At 44.2% G+C, this 15,847-nt stretch overlaps 3 protein-coding genes across 4 annotated transcripts; 1 reads left to right on the top strand and 2 right to left on the bottom strand.

Moving 5' to 3' along the window:
• Positions 1-233: 233 nt before the first annotated feature.
• lhfpl4b (LHFPL tetraspan subfamily member 4b) lies at positions 234-2,161 on the top strand. Its single transcript, XM_061073994.1, has 5 exons — positions 234-440; positions 574-778; positions 1,146-1,225; positions 1,904-2,051; positions 2,133-2,161. The coding sequence occupies exons 1-5, from the start codon at positions 234-236 to the stop codon at positions 2,159-2,161; spliced, it is 669 nt and encodes a 222-aa protein (XP_060929977.1).
• A 2,517-nt stretch (positions 2,162-4,678) lies between these two features.
• On the bottom strand, positions 4,679-8,571 carry pcsk1nl (proprotein convertase subtilisin/kexin type 1 inhibitor, like). The gene is made up of 5 exons (XM_061074097.1): positions 8,518-8,571; positions 5,753-5,999; positions 5,378-5,618; positions 5,207-5,305; positions 4,679-5,066 (listed from the first exon to the last, which is right to left on the bottom strand). Exons 1-5 carry the CDS (start codon positions 8,569-8,571, stop codon positions 4,679-4,681), a joined length of 1,029 nt encoding a protein of 342 aa, XP_060930080.1.
• A 2,649-nt stretch (positions 8,572-11,220) lies between these two features.
• Positions 11,221-14,083, bottom strand: sypa (synaptophysin a). 2 transcript variants are annotated; one of them, XM_061073990.1, is made up of 7 exons: positions 14,066-14,083; positions 13,099-13,164; positions 12,809-12,933; positions 12,265-12,463; positions 11,996-12,187; positions 11,445-11,660; positions 11,221-11,286 (listed from the first exon to the last, which is right to left on the bottom strand). In XM_061073990.1, the coding sequence occupies exons 1-7, from the start codon at positions 14,081-14,083 to the stop codon at positions 11,221-11,223; spliced, it is 882 nt and encodes a 293-aa protein (XP_060929973.1). The 2 variants fall into 2 exon arrangements, with proteins under 2 accessions (XP_060929973.1, XP_060929974.1); XM_061073991.1 differs by having other exon boundaries at positions 11,221-11,277; positions 11,457-11,660.
• Positions 14,084-15,847: the final 1,764 nt, after the last annotated feature.

The raw sequence follows: 15,847 nt of genomic DNA, 5'->3' as shown, positions 1-15,847 counted from the left end.
ATTAATTGATAACAGATTTGATTGATTTGTGTAAACAGACAGTGACTTATTAAAGAAATTCTGTCCCCATCTACAGGACACTCAGTTGTCAGGGGGGACAGGTACCTGAGTGAGACAAGTAGAGGACAGACAGTGGCATATAGAATAATTGTTCTTTATTATGTTGTGTGTAGTTTTATTGATCAGTAATAATCAGCTGGTCACATGATTCCTGTTTCATTAATCAACAGATCATGTCGGTGTCGCCCGCCCTCCCCGACCTGTCTCGTCTCTATCAGACTGAGTTTGTCCGGAGTGCCCGAGCAGTCGGTGTCCTCTGGGCCATCTGCACACTCTGCTTCGCCATCATCCAGGTGGTCGTCCTGGTGCAGCCGTCCTGGATCGGCACTGCTGAGACCCGGCACCAGGGGGCGCCCAGCGGCACCCTGGGACTGTTTGAGGTGGGAGGAGACACAGGTCCTTTAAACTGGGGACCTGATGACACTTTGGATGTTCCCAACACACATGATTGATCACCTGTAACCTTTGTGTCTCTGCCTGTCTCCCCTTCTGTCCCTGTCTCTCTGTGGTCAGGTGTGTGTGGAGTCAGACTGGCCGGTCCCAGACTGCCGTGGCCGTCTGTCCAGCCTGTCTCCACTGCCGTCCTTCCAGTCGGTGGCAGTGTTGGTGGGCGTGTCCCTGTGGGCCGTGTGGACCAGTGTCCTCTGTCTCTGTCTCTTCCGGTTCTGCAGCGCTGCAACCGTCTACAAGATCTGTGCCTGGCTGCAGCTCACAGCTGGTCAGTCCCTCCTCCTGCTTCTCCGTCCCTCTGTGCTAAAGACTTATTGGAGATGTAGTTTAGTGAAGAACATGTGGTTAAAAGTTTCTACAGTGAGGACATAATAATGAGGACACATGAGAGACAGACATCAATTAACAACTGTACCTCTACCTGTCTGTTTCTCTGCCTGTCTCTCTCCCCCTTTACATCTGTCTCTCTTTGTGTCTCTACCTGTCTGTCTCTTTCTTTTTCTCTTCTCTCTCTCTCTCTCTCTCTCTCTCTCTCTCTCTCTCTCTCTCTCTCTCTCTCTCTCTCTCTCTCTCTCTCTCTCTCTCTCTCTCTCTCTCTCTCTCTCTCTCTACCTGTCTGTCTGTCTGTCTCTTAGGGTTCTGTCTGGCGTTGGCTTGTCTTCTGTTTCCAGACTCCTGGGAGAGTCCAGAGATGAGATCTCTCTGTGGAGACTCAGTGAGTCACAGCACCGATCAGATCTGATTCATGTACTGATTATTGCTGGATTCTATTTAATGTTTCATTTTCACATTGAAACAATCAAAAAAGACAGAATTATCAATAAATGTGTGTCCTCACTGATTGATCCTGTATAGATCATAGATCCAGTATAGATCCTCTGTATAGATCCAGTATAGATCCTCTGTATAGATCCTGTATAGATCCTGTATAGATCCTGTATAGATCCAGTATAGATCATGTATAGATCATGTATAGATCCTGTATAGATCCAGTATAGATCCTGTATAGATCCAGTATAGATCCTCTGTATAGATCCAGTATAGATCCTGTATAGATCCAGTATAGATCCTGTAAAGATCCTGTATAGATCCAGTATAGATCATGTATAGATCCAGTATAGATCCAGTATGGATCCAGTATAGATCAAGTTTAGATCCTGTATAGATCCTGTATAGATCCTGTATAGATCCAGTATAGATCCTGTATAGATCCAGTATGGATCCAGTATAGATCCTGTATAGATCATGTATAGATCCAGTATAGATCCTGTATAGATCCTGTATAGATCCTGTATATATCCAGTATAGATCCAGTATAGATCCTGTATAGATCCAGTATAGATCCAGTATAAATCCTGTATAGATCCTGATGCTCTTGACCCCATGTCTCCAGGTGGGCAGTTTCTCTCCAGGGAACTGTTCGGTCCACTGGGCCTACATACTCGCCCTCCTGGGGGTTCTGGATGCCGCCATCTTGGCCACGCTAGCATTCGTCCTCGCCAACAGGCAGGACGCCCTGTTGCCGCCAGACACCAAGGAGGGTGAGCAGGTGTTTCAGCAAGGGGCGGGGCTTAATGTGAACTACACTGACAGTTCCATAGTAACAGTGTGTTTGTTTACAGTGACCACAGGTCTGCTGATGTCAGCGTGATGTCACCAGGTGAGTCTCCTCTTCCTCAGCTCTCATTTTATCTTCACACAAACAAATAATAATTTGTCATCTTCTTCTTCTTCAGGTCTTCAGTTCTCCTCCTGTTCCCTCCATCATTATCGTCCCCTGGTCTCCTGGACACCACCTCCACCTTCTGTTGTCAGGGTCATAAAAATAGAGGGGGGGGGTAATTTATACACAGCAGGTCTGTGAACCTCAGCTGCTCATGTCTTGGTGGGTGGAGTCAGTCAGAGAGGAGGAGGAGCCTACACATGGCAGCTCTGTAGTGAAGCCACAAACGGAACAGAACAACGTGTTGACGTCAGAGCCGATCTGCGTTTGAGTTGTATTCATGATGTTTGTACTGAGAGGGAAACACCTGCTAATGCTAAGCTAACTGATGTCATCAGCATCATCAAAATCATTTGAGGGGTGTTATTGTCTTTGTTTCGTCACATTTGATTTAAAACGTCTCACTTCTGTTGACCGTTCTTCACCTGATCTATTTGTAGCATCATATTTTAGTGAGCTAATGTTAGCTTGGTTCAGTTAGCATACCCGACAGCTCCACCCGCAGTTAGCGGCTGTAAATATTCAGAAACTGATCTCTAGTTTAAATTAAGCGATGATAAAACTTCACTTCGTAAACTGATGTTAGCATGAGGCTAAGTGTGGACGAACTGCTGCTTCAGCCATCAACTCCTGAACCTTAAACAAATAGTCTGACATGTATTTATTCTTCCTGTTTGTTTCTGAGTCACGTGTTCAGATGAATCAGTTTAATCTCTGTTTAGCTTAGCTTAGCACATTATCTTGAACAGCGTTACAATGTTATATTGAGTGTTTCAAACAGTCAGCGCATCCAATAGAAATATCTCATATACAATAGCTGCCAGTCAAACTTTACTGATTGTTAGCATTAGCTTTATTATTAGAGGTAAGACCCTGTCTGATGTACACGCTGTAGCATGATGACTAGGTCCAGTTAGCTTAGAGTTATGCAGCGTTCTATTAAACCTCGGAGCTCGGAATATGGAGATGGCTGCTCCGTATATCAACTGTACTGAAAGGTGACGTTTTTACTGTTAGCAATTCTGTTATTAAATGTGTCGTACACATAGTACTGTCCAGTTACAGTCTGTGGACGTTCTATTACAGTGATAATATGCGTGAAATGCAGCATAATGCATTTTTATGAACTGTTTCTGTTTGCAATTGCTAGCTGGCTAACGTAAACACTGATCCTGTGCAACCGGAACTCGCTAGCTTCAGGGCCTATGAGTTTAGCGTTTGTCTCTGTGCTAAGCAATGCTAACCTCAGAGGTGAAACTGGCCTGATAATGTGACAGATGGAGAAAACAGAGTGTGTCATAACTTTCCTAAAATGCTCGCTTGACCTTTAACCTTAAAGCACATGAAGACGTAGCTCAGTTCCTGTCACTGAGTCTTCCAGACTGAGCAGCTGTTTGTAGTTTATTAGATGACGTTGTTGTTATTATTTTGTTTTCAGACTCTGATCAAGTTCATGTGATAATTGTATTTGTGAGAAAAGTCGTCTTTAAATAAACTGACTGGAAACGTTTTCATTCAGTTTCGTTATCAACAAAATGTTAGTTCATCATTTGAGTGTTGGACTTGTTAAAGTTTCAGGTGAATGATAAATCATCTTTCGATCAACTTGTATCGAACCAAACCTCCGACCAATAAGGTCATGTGTCAGTGATCATGTGACATCAGGTGATGCTTTGCTACTCGACCGGCCATGGCATCGAACCAGCATGAGGTTTGGTTCGATGTGAGACTATCGATTGCTTTTCCTGGTGTCCTGGATGTTTAATCTGAATTTTCTGCAGTTGAATATTATACTTTGAAAATTTGAATACTGAAATGCAGTGGCATAAAATACAAATGCATAATTTCCACGAAAAAAAATCCAGTGCTAGGAATTCAAAGGTTTTAAAATGTCTTAATCTGATGCGACTGATTAATTCCATAGTATATGTGTGTGTGTGTGTGTGTGTTTACATGTAAATACGAGCAGAGAGAGGAGAAACGTTTTTGGTGACACTGACTTTATTCATGAGATAAAAGTGTTTATTTTTACCGCAGACACAAGAGTGATCACATGACAGAGCTGTTGCACACAAGCTGAAGTACATGAACACAACAACCAATTAGAGAGCTGATTATGTTTTACTCTTAAAATCGTAGTTTGCAGCTGTCTCATCAGCTACATGATGATGTCACGACTCTGACATGATAATGTTTTCAGGAAACGTTAAGGAAATAAGAGGTCATGACCTCTGAGTTATCAGTCGTGAAAACTCAGAGGTCACATTTGCCCCCCCCCCCTCCTTTGACAACGAACGACTGGTTAAGATTTATTTTGACCTAAAGCAGCAAAAAACATTTTTACATAAACAGAAATGAGAAACTTAAAGAACGACACAATACTCCTCCTTTCTCCTCCTTCCTCTACCCCTCTCCCCTCTTTTCCTCTCCTCTCCTCCTCTCCTCTCACTCCCTCATGTAATTCACAATCTGATCGATCAGTACTTGGGGATCATAATTCATGGCGGCTCTCCTCCGGCGCCTACGAATCCCATGATTCAGTTCTTCCTCTGCTGCGGTTGCCATGGTATCAATGCGTTTCATCCTCTGCAGCCCAGCAGTGAGGGGACGGAGATTCTCTTCCTCCTCCTCCAGCCTCTTCACCCTGAGGAGTGGGGGGTCATTGCTAGGTGATGGAGGTGTCAGGTCGTCAAGGGAACGGCGAGTTCTCCTGTGGGCGGAGCTAATGGGTTCAACTGAGGTGACAGACAGGTCTCTCCTCGCTCTGCGACCTGAGGAGTTCACTGGGGCGTTGTTAGGGCCGATGCTGGACAGTATCCTAGCAACCATCCGTCTGAGAAGGAGGAGACAAGCAGCATTTTAGTGAATATTTTATTATTAATGAAGATAAGACTGCTATGAAAGCAAAAGTAAAGGTTAAGTTCGGAGTAGACACTTCCTCAGAATCAGCGGATGGATTGATATATTGATCACCTCAGAGTGTCCTGGTCTCTGTTTGGTCCTCGTCCTGTCTGCTGGAGCTTCTCCTGTCTCGCTCTCTCCAGCAGGGTCTGAACCAGCTGAGGCTCCATCCTGTCAATCACAATGACAGTTATTGAGCGTTCTATTATTGATCATCTCTAGCTCTGACAGGTTTCTCCTCACCTGTCCATCAAGGTCTGAGCCAGCTGGGGCTCCAGGAGGCCCCACCATGCAGCCTGGGGCCTCCCCATGCTCATGCCCCGCCCGGTCTCATCATAGTCTGCCGGGACCGGGCCCTGGAAGTCCCCAGGGGGCCCCTGGTCCTCCTCATCCTCTTCCTCCTCAACCACCGCCATGTCCTCCGGGCCGACCAATCCCACGCTCTCTGCCTCGTTCAGGAGGCGTAGCAGCGCGGCCAGGTAGGCTGAGGAGACGTGTGATTGGTTCATTATGCTATTAATATTATAATAATAAAATGTCTCCAAACTCTTTACATATATAAAATATATTCTCTCTACATATATAATTGTAACGAGCGTAAAGTGAAAACTCTTCTACCTGCTCGCTGCTCCTCTTCCTGTTCCCGCCTCTGGTCTCTGTCCACCAGTTGCTGCAGGGCCTGGTTCAAGCCCCTCCCCCTCCAGTCATCTGATTGGTAGTACAGGTCATTGGCCCCGCCTCCCCCTTGTACGTAAGGATATGACATCATTTGCTCCTCATAGGGCAGCAGGGCTCTGCGCTGGCGTCTGACTCCGCCCACTGACAAGTCCAGGTCACGCCCCCCTCCATGCGCTGCAGGTAGAGGCTGAGAGAAAAGGTCAGAGGTCACGGGGATCAACAGCTGTTTGTAGAGAGTGCGTGTGTGTTTGTGTGTGTGTGTGTGTGTGTGTGTGTGTGTGTGTGTGTGTATTTCTATCTGTAGTTATCAGGACCGATTTTGGTTAAATAACATCTGTGTTTGAGGGTTAGAATTAGATTCAGGTTAGAATAAGGTTAAGGCAGTAGTTTGAGGTTAAGGGCCAGGGAATATATTATGGAGAAGTATGTGTGTGTGTGTGTGTGTGTGTGTGTGTGTGTGCGTGTGTAAGATTGTGGCAGGGACCAGGGAGATGTGCTGTTGCCATGGCAGCGTAACGAGCTGTTCTGTTCCTGCCTCCACTAATGTGATTGGACAGAATGTATCGGTGGGCTTGTTTTGATTCCTGGTGGGTACTCTTTGAGTTATTGATCAGAGTTAGTTGTTGATCAGAGTTAGTTATTGATCAGAGTTAGTTATTGATCAGAGTTAGTTATAGATCAGAGTGACTTATTGACTAATAACTTGCTTTTTCAGTGAGCCATTAGCTTAAAAATTGACTCAGCAGATTAAGAAATGACTCAGCAGTTTGATCAGTGACTCTGCAGTTTAAAGAGTGACTCAACAATTCGGACAATGACTCAGGACTTCAGAGTCTCTGGATCAGTGTTGGAAGTCATTACCCTGCAGATTATAAACTGCTGTGTCATGGTCTCTGCTGCTGTCGTTAACAGATCAGGTGAAAATCAGAGCAGGTTTTCCATTTTCTGTTTGTCTGAGATAAACAGAAGCAAACAGAGTCCCTGAGCTCGGACTCTGTGATTTATGGCTTTAATATCTCACAGACGCATGCAGCTCGAGTTTATGATTTGGAGCTCTCTCTCTACAGAGAGATCTGGAGCATCAGCAGCTGATAAGAAGGAAGCGGAGGAGGTCATAATGAGTCTGAAGAGCACTTTCCTGCAGGAATCAGACCTAAGTAGATAAATGTCAATCCATGAAGTATAAACATATTAATCTATAAAATCCTGGTTCAGGAAAGATGTCGGACTTCATGGATAAATACTAGAATAATAGTATTGTTAGGTTTTGTTCCCATTGTCACGTCTTTTCTGATTCTGGGTCACAGTAACTGTTAAACTTCAGGAAACATGGACTCTGGAACTAAGTCTGTCGGGTTTCACAAATAAACTTATGGTAAATATTACAATAAGTTTCCCATTTTCTCAGCCTTGCCATTAGTGGAACTTCTCATTAGCCTGTAGTTAGCTTATTAGCTTGTTTAATACTCTGAATCAGGTTGAATGAAGAGTCTGATTGTTACAAAAGCTAGTTTTACTAAATAACGTTAGCTAGCTAAAATATCTATTTGTCTTACCTGATATAAACAGTAGGTTAGCTAGCCGTTAGGGTTCCCACTCACTTCCAGTGTTAGCTTAGCATTCATCACCAGTATGTGGAATCTTTAGCTAAAAGGGTCTTTGTCATTGGAGCCTCGTGTTTGTTATGACTAAATTAATGGTGAAGAAAAGAGTCAGTTCAGGATCGACAGAGAAGACTGTACAACTACTGTATCCTCGTGTTGTCATGTGATATGGGTCAAGCAAGCAGACACGCCCCCTAATGAAGCCAGGTAAAGTGAGAGCGGAGGCCAACACTTCCTACACACGATGGAAGCAGTTGACCAATCAGAGCAGAGTAGTGTTTCAGACAGAGGCTGAAATGAGGAGCTGCAGCAATGGATGAGGAAAGTGTAAACATTTTACAGTAAATATATATCAACCTGAACATGAACAGAATATGTCTCCTTTCAAATTGGTGATGGGTTCTGGTTCTAGCAGAGAAGTGTGTGTGTTTGTGTGTGTGTGTGTGTTTAAAACAATCTGACTTCCTGTCTGATTCTGTGAGGACGTGAAGGAGACGTTGTTGACAGTGAAACTCTTCTTCTTTTCAAACATCATCATTGTCAGAGACGCTGTTATTTAGTATAGTTGCTGCTCTCCATTCTGTAAATTTACTGGATTACTTAAGTACTTGATACTTTACTCACAGCTGAGAGATTGAGATCGCACCTTTAGCTTGAGCCATAACCTCTTAAATGATGTGACGCTGTTGCTGTGGGTTACTCTCTCCTGTCGCTATGGTGACGACTGCTGCTGTAACGAAATGTTCCTCCGGTCACAGTGATTGCCCCCCCCACCCCCACAAACACACACCCACACTGGTACAGACACACATACACACACACGCACAAACGTTTGAACACAAACAGGCCGCAGTCTTCCATCCATGTCTGTTTCTCTCTTCACAAATTTTGCTGATCAATAAGTAATATGTCAAATGGAAAACAGAACACACACACACACACACACTGTGATGTAACAGGCAGGTGCAGGATAAACAGCATCAGCATCATTCTGCATCCTGATCATGTTACAGTGACGACACTGTTACCATGAACTAACACATAAGGACACATGTAAACATCCTCTCTCTCTCTATGTGAGTCGCTGTGACTCGTCCTTACCTGGGCGGTGTGGATGAGAGCGGTGCTGAGCAGCAGGTAGCCGAGATACGCCATGCTACTGACTGAACACACACACACACACACACTCTGACCGTGAGCACAGACACTCATCTGATAACAGAGAGAGAGAGAGAGAGAGAGAGAGAGAGAGAGAGAGAGAGGGAGGGAGAGAGAGAGAGAGAGAGGGAGGGAGGAGTGATGACTAAGGAGAGGAGAGGCAGTAAACAGATGAAAGGGAGGAGCTATGAGGAGAGAGGAAGATGGAGGACAGGCGTGGGATGGAGGTGGAGAGGGGGGGGCTATAGGGTGAGGGAGGAGGAGGAAAATGAAGATGAAGAGGGTGAAAGAAAGAGGAAGGGAAGAGGATCAAGAAAGAGAAAGAAGTTTTACTGCAAAAAAAGACTTTTGTTCCTATATTTTCCTCTGACATAAATCATTCATTCAATCATCCGGTTGTTTATATCATATATTTGTTTGTTACACTTATTAACCTGTTCATTTGTCTTTTATTCTTTTATGTGCTCACCTTCTTATTCATGTTGTCATTCAGCCGTTTATTTGCCATTTATTAATTTACTCATTCACTGATGATTCACTCATCTGTTTATTTCTTCATCTGTTTCTTACATTCACGTGATTTCATCCTGGCTCTTATTTCTTCATCTGTCCTTTGGTCCACAGATCAGTTTACTTTTACTCTTTAGATTCATTCATTCACTCCTTCATCCTCCTCATGTTATGAACAGACACAGAATCAGAGACGAGTTTGTCGTTTATTGAAATTTTCCACTGAATAAACACAAGAGGGGAGGTGCTTGGGGTCTCCATAGCAACAAGTCACACATACATCATCATCAACACTGTCAAAACCGTTGTCAGGGTTACTGATGCAGAATTTCATCACGCAGGAAGTTACGTCACAGAGGCAGAGAGGAGAGTCACGAAGAATGACAAGAAGAATGAGAGGGTGAGAGAGAGAGATAAAGAAGGGAGAAGATGGAGAGAGAGAGGCAAGAGAGAGGAGAGAGAGAGAGACAAAGAGGAAAGAATGAAAAAGAGAAGAAGAAAAGTGGAAGACTTGAAAGAAAATAAAGAAATAAAAAGATGAAGAGACGAAAAAGAGAAAGTGAGTGATAGAAAATGGACAGGTAAAACACACACGCACACACACACACACCTGTACAGGGAACAGGAAGTGGAATCACGCCGACCATCAGTCACTGAACTACACAGGAAACACGTCACCATGCGGAGGAAGATACCGACGCTAAAACAGCTTCACTTTCAGAAAAAACAACCAAAGAAGAAGCATCATGTTTTTTATCCTTTTTTCAGACTTATACAAAAACAACTCACGGCTTCTGCTGATTGGCTAAGAGCCGCGGGGAAGACAAACATGGCGTCCGTCCACTGACAGAAACATCCGTCTGAAAACTGTGACGTTTATCAGCGCTTTTCGTAGAAGTAGAGTTAGCAGCTCCTAAACAGGCTAGCTAGCTAAAATAGTCAAACGTTTTTCTGGATTTGGTTTGTGAAACACTTCCTTTGTTGTGTTTGCACTGATTAAAACTTTAGTATACAAACTTCACATTTTATTAGCAGATCTCGACAACGTTTTAACTGAGGTCACGTGACCTTGCTGAACAAGACGCCTCCAAATTGGCCACAGCAAAGTGAGCACATGTGGTTTTCACGAACGTTTAAATCTCTGGAACGTTCTGTGATGCAGATTTTCCTGCTGAAGTGACACAAAGTGCAGTGAAAACCAGTAGAGTCGTGGGCTGAGTGAGAGTATTTCAGACGGGTGTTTCTGCAGCTCTGCGTCCTCACAGATGATCAGAGACGATCTGATCTGAACGTAGCAGCAGAACGAAGCTCCAGCTGAGCCCGTTACTCAAACACACAAACTTCGGAAACTGGAGCGATGAGGAGCCATGTTGGATCCATATGATACTCGGAGTCACATCGAAGCTGAAGTCCAAACTGAGTTCACTGCTTTTCCAGAACAGCATCACTTCCTGTGTTGATAGTTACATGCAGCAAGACAAACAGCAAACAGCTGGGAGGTGATGCTTGAACTGGTTCTCATTCAGGTTCAACTCTGGTTTGAACCTGGTTTGGGTCAGATCAGTGTGAACCCAGTCTGAACAGCTTCGGGATTGGCCGATGCGGATCTGGTTTGTTGATGTTGGGGCGAAGCACACAGCAGGGGGCGGAGCAGATCCTCGGGTTCAATAGGAAACATGAACAAACAGTTGAGTCTATATTATATATCTTTTCAAAGTGATATCTATACAACACAAACATACATTCTCTTCACAGACTCCGTAATATGAATTTAACTCGGCAACATGATCCGAAGCTTCTTGTTGCTGTTGACGTGCTTTTTTCAAGTTGTGGATTTGTTATTTATAACTCTCGTTTTGATCATTTACACATTGACTCATTATATTGAACATCTAAACTCCCCCACCCTCAACCTCCCACCCCTCCCTCACCACGCCCCTTAACTTTGCAGACAGACAGGAGTGTTGCATTGTGGGTAGGTTGCAGGCGACCCACTCTTTGTTCACTCCAATGTCTCCTGTGGAAGAAAAACAAACATAAACAAAAATAACAGGAGGAAATATAAGGAGTGTTTTTCGGGGACTATTTTCAGCAGCGGATGAATCTCTGCTTGGGACTCACCTGCTGCCTGTCACTTCACATCTGGTTAGAGAAGGAGGTGGGCGCCCCCTGCTGGACGTAGCCCTGACCGTACTCTGCATCCTGGAGAAGACACAGCAGCAAACAACATGACACATAGAGACAACACAAGATGGCAGTGCATCATTTAGAGTACTGCAGTACATAAAACTCTGAGTAATGCATTGTTAAGAGTACATTTACTCAGAGTCCTGCAGTTGTGTAGTGTTAGTGATCAGCACTTGGTTGTGTACCTGCTGGTTGTAGTCGGGCTGGTATCCTCCCTGGTTGCTGGCGTATGGGTCTGCTTCGTATGCCCCCTGCTGGCCGTAGGCTTCTGGTGCAGCAGCTTTCTCCTGAGGAGGAGGAGGCCGCATGAAGGGAGCGATGATGCCCGTCTCCTTGAAGACGAACCAGAGGTTTCCGGCCCACAGAACCAGGTTGATGAATCCAAAAGCCTGGAGCATAAGAGGACCAAGGTTTCTCATTGGACACTTGTCTGAAATGAATGATGGGTAACGTAGTATCTATGATTTACTGTTGAACTCTGATTTAAACCAACATTTCATTAGAAGAAATGCAGCAACTCATAAAAACATGATGCGGTAACCATGGAAACGAGAGGTCGAGGTCAGATGTCTGGACAGAATTTTTCTTTTTTCTTTTTATAAATAAGAACTTTGCTTCTTTATTGAAGAAAACAAATTGGTATTTCTCGGATTACTGAAACTGTCCAACAGCTCCAGACAAGAACCATCTCTGACATGAGGCTCCATCCCTCCACCGGTCTTACCACAGAGGTGTTGAGTCCAGACATCACCGGGTCATGCATTTCACGACAGCTGTTCCCCTCCTCCTCGCAGGCCGGGATCAGAGTCAGCACTTTGTCTGGGTTCGTCGCTGTCTTCACGTCGGACAGACCTTTGGCCCAGGCCGCCGAGCTCACCAGCCACATGAAGGCAAACACTGCGGTCACTCCCAGGTCCTGAAACACAGATTGAGTGAGTGACTCCTCCCACAACTCACCTGTCACTGGGTGGGTGGTCACGTGGGTGAACTTACGATCAGCGGGCCTTTGTTGTTCTCCTTGTACTTTTCGAAAAAGAAGACGTAGATGCTGAGAGCGGCCATGCAGTAGAGGAAAGTGAATACGCCGATGGTGACAAAGAATTCGGAAGAGGAAGAGTAGTCTCCGACCAGGAAGAACTGATCCGCGGCTGCGCCCTTACAGGTCGGGGCAAAGAACTGCACCTGGTGAAGTCTGCAAGAGAAAGAACATTAGAACCCTGCAGGGCTGGAGTTCTGTCAAGTCGACCGATCATTAGGCAACAGGTGTGTTCAAAATAAGGATCTACGTGGTCAGGGTAAACAGACCAGCTGTCACCATGGTAACAACAACTGCATTACGACATAGAGTCACTAAGCTCAGCACTTCACCACAGGTCAGTTTCAGACTGAAACATGTGACCTGATTATTGATCATAGATTAATGACATCACCAGAGCTTCTCACACCGTTGGTTTGAATCCCTGAGTGTGCTCACTATGACGCTCCCGCTCTGCATCATGTGACACGCCACAGTCGAGGGGACGTGTGATTAACTGACCTGAACGGATACTCAAACTCCACCTCGATGCTCAGGTTGCTTTCCGTTCGGTTCTTACACTCCACGGCCATCCGGAACATCCCAGAATAACTGCCGCAGGTGGAGAAGGCAAAGATGGCAAAGAACTGGGGGAGGAGGAGGAGGAGGAGGAGGAGGAGGAGGAGGAGGAGGAGGAGGAGGAGGAGGAGGGGGAGATTGAGAACAATTAGATTTTTTGAAGTGTTTTCAGAATACAGAAATGTTAATATGTGAATATTTTGAGGATAATTAGAAACATTATGAGAACTCACCCATTGTAAGATCTTAATGAAACCAAGAGGAACCTTAAGCACCCTGAACTGGCCCTGGGCCACCATCTGAGGACACACACACACATCATCATCATCATCATCATCACCGTCAGCATCTTCTTCATCGTAGTCATCATCATCATTATCACAATCATTATCATCATCACCATCATCATCACCATCATATCATATCATATCATATCATCATCATCATCATCATCATCATCATCATCATCATCATCATCATCATCATCATCATCATCATCATCATCATCATCATCATCATCATCATCATCATCATCATCGCCATCATTATCAACATCATCATCTTCATCCTCATCAAGAGTAGAGAGGAAATCCTCCTCTTCCTCCCTGTCCGGCTGCCATTTTGAACACATGCACACACACACGCACGCACACACACACACGCACGCATACACACACGCGCACGCACACACACGCGCGCACGCACACACAAACACACGCGCACGCACAGTGTTTTTATGGAGCCGTCCTGCAGACACAGCGCAGGGCTGAAGGCCCACCAGCTGATCAGACCCGCAGAAAACACCCAGAAATAAACCCGCTAATAAAACGGCTCAGTGTGAAAACATGAATCCGGTTCATGAGAATGAAACCGACACAAACAGCCGCAGCGTCTCCTCCGCTTCACCAGCTTCACCAGCATCACCAGCATCACCAGCTTCACCAGTGAAACCACAGGAATCAGCCTGATTTCACTGGTGATGCTGGTTTCACTGGTGATGCTGGTTTCTCTGGTTTCTTCTCATCCTCTCTCTCCTCTTCGTGATGCTGCGGCCCGACACACTGACGCTTCCCCGGGAAACCGTCACAACCCCCCCCACCCCCCCATCAGGACACGAATACACAACGAGCACGACACACGCACACACATGACACGATGTGAAGAAGAATCATAGATAAAGACGATAGATCGTGTTTTTACCTGATTTACCACGTCCATCCTGCCGCCGGTCAAGAGGAGATGGAGATGGAGGGAGGAGCAGTAGGGAGGAGGAGGAGAGAGGAGAGAGGAGATGGAGGGAGGAGGAGGAGGAGAGAGGAGGGAGGCGGTTACCGCAGCGTCATTTTTAATTATTTATTTCTAATTCATCAGAATCTTCAGCTGCTCACACATGAAACATATAAACACTGAGGAGATCAGAGGGTTAAGAACATACAAACAGCTGATTCAACACACGACATACATGTAGAATATCATCATACATGTAGAATTATATAGTTTCAAACATGTAAACAACCATCATGCGTCATCACTCATGTCGAATACATGTAGTGTCATACACGTAAACAATCATTAAACATATAGAATCATACCTAGTGTCGTTCTATGAGAATGAACTAGAATATCGTACATGTAGGTATGATGTCATGTATGATTAGACATGACATCATACATATTTTAATAGAAATCTGTTAATCATATAAAATTTAAAATCAACATGATACAAAGATTTATTCTATAATTTTGTGTTTTCTTTATTATTTTCTTTTGGTTTCGTCAAGTTTACAGAACGATAATAACAACATGAAAACTCGGGCTGCGAGAAGAACTGTGCAGGACGAGCACTTGCGATCTGGGGACCACGCCCACTAATGACGCATTATTGTCCACGCCATCAAGTGTAGACCACACCGTGAAAATTAAAGTTGTAAAACAAGGCTAACCTCCTTTTACCATTAGGTGGTGCTATCACTGTTATATATACAGAGTAATCGATCTTTTCAGGTAAAAAAAACCCTCTTGTTTCTCTTCAGATTGTATAAATCTTTTACCTAAGACATCAAAGGAATCTGTGACCACTGACACTGTGACATCAAAGCAACAAGGAATTATTGGATTAATCCTTTGAAGTGTACTTTTATCCCTTTGATCCCACAACATGGATCAAACGTGACCCCGTTCCGTTTGAGTTTGTTTCTCGTTGTATCAAAACAAAACATAAACAACTCAGTTATATAAAATTTTAATTATAAAAATGAGTTTATATAGCGGAAGTGAGTTTTGCCTCAGGCAGACAGACAGACAGACAGACAGACAGACAGACAGACAGACAGACAGACAGACAGAGAGAGAGAGACAGACAGACAGACACACACACACACAACCACACACACACACACACACACACACACACACACACACACACACACACACACACACACACACACACACACACACACACACAGATGTGTCCAATCTGTCCAGATGTTGAACCCTGCTAATTAAACTCCTGCAGTGACTTCAGTGAGACGATAAAATATTCAATTCTTCTGCTTCAGTTCCTCATTGTCTGTTTTTCTTCTGAGAAAATATTTTCAAAAGAAATCTCCACACCTTCCTTTTTAGACTGTCTTTAATTTGATTTGATTTAATTTATCAATTGGATTATTTCCTCGTCTTGGAATGTTTCATTTTCTCAGTGTTTGTTTCCGAGTTGATACTCGTTTAATCTCTTGATTTTAGGAATTCCTCTTCAGTCTCTAACCAATTTATTTATTTGTATCCTTCTCACATCTTTCAAAACTTTTTTTATCATTTTATCTTTATACTTTTTCATCATTCTTTGATTTCCTGCCTTTGGTGTTTCTTTTTGCTTTCATTCTGTTAAGGCCACTTTATGTTACATCTTCTGATCAATTGATTCATGAAGAAATAGTGGTATAGTGTTTTACAGATGGAACAAAACTAATGTTGGTTGAAAGG

Source organism: Limanda limanda, chromosome 7 (genome assembly GCF_963576545.1).
Source record: "Limanda limanda chromosome 7, fLimLim1.1, whole genome shotgun sequence".
Taxonomy (NCBI): Eukaryota; Metazoa; Chordata; class Actinopteri; order Pleuronectiformes; family Pleuronectidae; genus Limanda; species Limanda limanda.
Note: the sequence above shows the minus strand (reverse complement) of the source record. Positions and strands in the feature narration are given on the sequence as shown.

Bases quoted from the DNA above. Each gene is read 5' to 3' on its own strand.
- lhfpl4b (XM_061073994.1), top strand. From the start codon at position 234: ATGTCGGTGTCGCCCGCCCTCCCCGACCTGTCTCGTCTCTATCAGACT. The intron at 441-573 runs GTGGGAGGAGAC...CTCTGTGGTCAG, and splicing joins GCACCCTGGGACTGTTTGAG to GTGTGTGTGGAGTCAGACTG. The intron at 779-1,145 runs GTCAGTCCCTCC...TCTGTCTCTTAG, and splicing joins CTGGCTGCAGCTCACAGCTG to GGTTCTGTCTGGCGTTGGCT.
- pcsk1nl (XM_061074097.1), bottom strand. From the start codon at position 8,571: ATGGCGTATCTCGGCTACCTGCTGCTCAGCACCGCTCTCATCCACACC. The intron at 6,000-8,517 runs GTAAGGACGAGT...CTTTTCTCTCAG, and splicing joins CTCTCATCCACACCGCCCAG to CCTCTACCTGCAGCGCATGG. The intron at 5,306-5,377 runs GTGAGGAGAAAC...TGTGATTGACAG, and splicing joins GCTCAGACCTTGATGGACAG to GATGGAGCCTCAGCTGGTTC.
- sypa (XM_061073990.1), bottom strand. The intron at 12,934-13,098 runs GTGAGTTCTCAT...CTCCTCCCCCAG, and splicing joins TCATTAAGATCTTACAATGG to TTCTTTGCCATCTTTGCCTT. The intron at 11,287-11,444 runs GTGCTGATCACT...TGTCTTCTCCAG, and splicing joins ACCAGCAGGTACACAACCAA to GATGCAGAGTACGGTCAGGG.